Consider the following 3,312-nt stretch of genomic DNA (forward strand, 5'->3'; position numbering starts at 1 on the left):
AACAGGTAATTTGTTTTTATGATAAGCAAATGAAGCTTGTATCTTTGAAGAAGATAACAATAACAACAATAATATCAAATATAATAATCTTGTTACTATTATCAGAGCTGGCATTTATAGCAAAGTGCTACACATATATTATTTAGTCCTCACAACAACCCAGGAATATACATGCTTCTGTTATTCCCACTTTACAGATAAGGACAGAGTTAATTGACTTTCCTAAGGTCAAACAACTAGAATGTGTCAGGCTGAATTTTAACTCAAATGACTAGTATGTGTCTGAGGCTGGATTTTTACTCAGATCTTTTTGATTCCAGTTCTGGTGGTCCTATTACCGTCCTTGCAGGACATTTTACTGACCTTGGAAGGAGAGGGAAAGTGCAATAGGTTTGACCTAGCAGGGAAACTGTCTCCAAGCTCTCCATTACAGTGGTATTCCAAAGTCAGAAATAATAAAAAAAAGAGACTTGGATGCTTTAAAACTACTTCATGGACCCACATAGCTCCAAATTGAAGCTATGTGATATACTTTTACAATTTATAACATTGCTAAATACAAACTTCTCCAAGAAATAGAGGACTTTATATTTACTGAATATGAACAGTACTTCTTTCCAGTCACCATGATATTCACAGGCATCTAACTTTCCCTCCTAACCCCAACTCCTGAATGTCACTCAAACAATTATGTAGGCCAAGCTCTATTTTTATGCTTTGATAGATCTATATTCTGATCGATTAACCCATCAATGCCTAGCCATCTTGTAGAATTCATTTTATGTCCTTCGAAAATCTTGGACAAGAGGCTTACCTGTTGGTTTTTGTTTAAATTTCTTAACATTACATAGACATCAATGTAGCAATGTCTGTAGTTTATTCCTTGCTGTCACTATGTGACTGCCCACATTTTTTTCCTAGTCATACATGCCTCCTTATAGCACCTTTTACACAGTGTCTTCTGAATAGTTCTCCATTTCTAGCATGTAGCTTCCTGTTTATGCCCAATATACTGATCTCTATTGCTCAATGAATGACCCTCAATTTTACTTGATAAAAGTAAAAACTCATCAACATAGTTGGCCAAAAGTAAATTTTGCCTGGAAATAGTAGATTTTCCTTTCCTTGACATCTTCAAGTAGAGGCTGAATGGACTTGTGGGAGAAATTATTATACAGGGGATGCTGTTCATGTAGGTGATTGTTAAGCTGTTATTTTTAGTCTTTGAAAATCATAAAGATTGAGAGAAGTGTAAAAAGACTGAAGAGGGACAAATTTTATGTTAGTTTTCAATATTGGCAAAGTGCATTTTTAAAATTATAGGCTTCTGATTTTCACTACTATTCCTTAAAAAAAATTCTAAAATGCATTAAGAAGTGTGAGTTTTGTTATCTGGGAAAAATTTTTACCAGGAATTAGAGAAGTCAAATATTTTGTATCTCTTTAGAATTTCTGTTATGTTGCCCTTTCTGTAAATGCCTCTCACATCCTGAATGACCTCATGCATAGAATATAGTAGTGTTAAAGTAAGAATAAAAGGGAAAATTTGATTATGGTGCATCATAAGATGTTCCAGAAAAGTGGGAATTTGCTAGCTACTACCTCTCAGCTGGAAGAGCAAGCAAAGACCTGTGTAGGGTTCTACAATTCTTAACCTGAGGGGCCTTTCCTTAGCAACTTCTTCAGGGCTCCTAGTACATCCTTGTTCCTCAGGCTATAGATCAGGGGGTTTAGGGCTGGAGTAATAATGGTATAGAACACAGAGATGATATTGTCTTGCTGAGGGTTGTGGTAAGCACTGGGCAGGACATACATGAACACAGCAGCTCCATAGTAGAGCATGACCACTGTCAGATGGGATGAACAGGTAAGGAGAGCTTTCTGTCTCCCCTGTGCTGAGCACATGTGGAATACAGCTGTCAAAACTAGTGTATAGGAGGCAATGATAACAGAGATGGGGATAAGGAGATATGTCACACCCATTGTGTATATCATGAACTGGTACTTTGTGGTGTCAGCACATGCCAGCTTCAGCAAAGGAGGGATCTCACAGAGCAGGTGGCCTACCTCCCGGGTTCCACAGAAAGGGAAGTGCATAGTGTATGTGGTGTGCACAAGGGCATTCAAGGATGCCAAGAGCCAGTTTGTGGCCACCACGGACCGGCAAACTTTTGGTCTCATGAAGATCATATAGTTCAGAGGATGTTGAATGGCTACATAACGATCATATGCCATGAAGGCTAACAGGATATCTTCAGCACCTCCAATTGTCAGCAACAAGAACATCTGAAATCCACAGCCTGAAAAAGAGATGATGCTCTGTCCATGCAAGTAATCCACAAATGTTTTGGGGGAAACAACAGTTGTAAGGAGCAGATCCATAAGTGAGAGCTGGCTGAGCAAGAAGTACATAGGCACATGGAGCTGCTTGTCCATAGCAATCAACAGGAGCAAGAGACCATTGCTGGTCACAGCCACCAGGTAGAGGAATGTGATTGTGGCACAAACCAGTCCAGGATACTTACTCTCCTGGAGAATCCCAATGAGGAAGAAACTCTTCTCCAAGGTCATATTCCAGAGTTCCATTGCACAGGCTCTTTTTTCCTGGATCAAAACAGAGAGGTGGGTACATAGGCCCAACAAATCCAGGAATACTATAAATGTATGATGTAATGGGCCACTAAAAATCAGTGGTTGGTAAGCCAATGGGGTGAGAGATTTTCCCATTGGCCAATTGGATTCATGTCAATAATTATTGAGCTTACCTTTTGATAAAAGTATTTCCCCTCTTACAATTGACAAAGATGACAATCAAATTGAGCCAAGTAAAGAGTGATGAATTACTTTAAAACATGTACATAAATATAAACCTCTAAATAGAACTATTTTAGAGTATAAACCCATATAAAAACTATTAAACTATTTGGAGTAATGTGATGAGATTGTTCTTTTAGATTTTCTTCATAATTATCTTTTTCTTGGATTTTTAAATTCTTGCTTGCATTTGTAGTTTTGTTATTTTCTGCCTAAATATTTATTTAAATATTTATATAGATTATGTAGATTTATATAAATTTATTATATATTTGTAACTGAAAAGGTCAAGTAGGCAAATATATTAGGATGAATTTTGAAGGGGAGTGGTAAGGAGAAGAAAACTGAATAAATATATTTAGGATTCTATTTGTTTCTGTCCTATAATGATATGAATTTATGTTTTTGTATTGCATCCCCTTTATTTTGTTTTTATTTTCCTCTAAAACTCAAGTGGTAGGAATTTGTCTAAGTGTGGTAGAGGAAGAGTGACAGTTG

At 37.0% G+C, this 3,312-nt stretch overlaps 1 protein-coding gene across 1 annotated transcript; it reads right to left on the bottom strand.

The window, feature by feature from the left end:
- Nucleotides 1-1,650: 1,650 nt before the first annotated feature.
- Nucleotides 1,651-2,586, bottom strand: LOC110212665 (olfactory receptor 2AG1-like). The gene has a single exon (XM_020992684.1). It carries the CDS (start codon nucleotides 2,584-2,586, stop codon nucleotides 1,651-1,653), a length of 936 nt encoding a protein of 311 aa, XP_020848343.1.
- Between the last annotated feature and the right edge of the window lie 726 nt (nucleotides 2,587-3,312).

Source organism: Phascolarctos cinereus, unplaced genomic scaffold (assembly GCF_003287225.1).
Source record: "Phascolarctos cinereus isolate Bilbo 61053 unplaced genomic scaffold, phaCin_HiC Scaffold_2;HRSCAF=192, whole genome shotgun sequence".
Lineage (NCBI taxonomy): Eukaryota > Metazoa > Chordata > Mammalia > Diprotodontia > Phascolarctidae > Phascolarctos > Phascolarctos cinereus.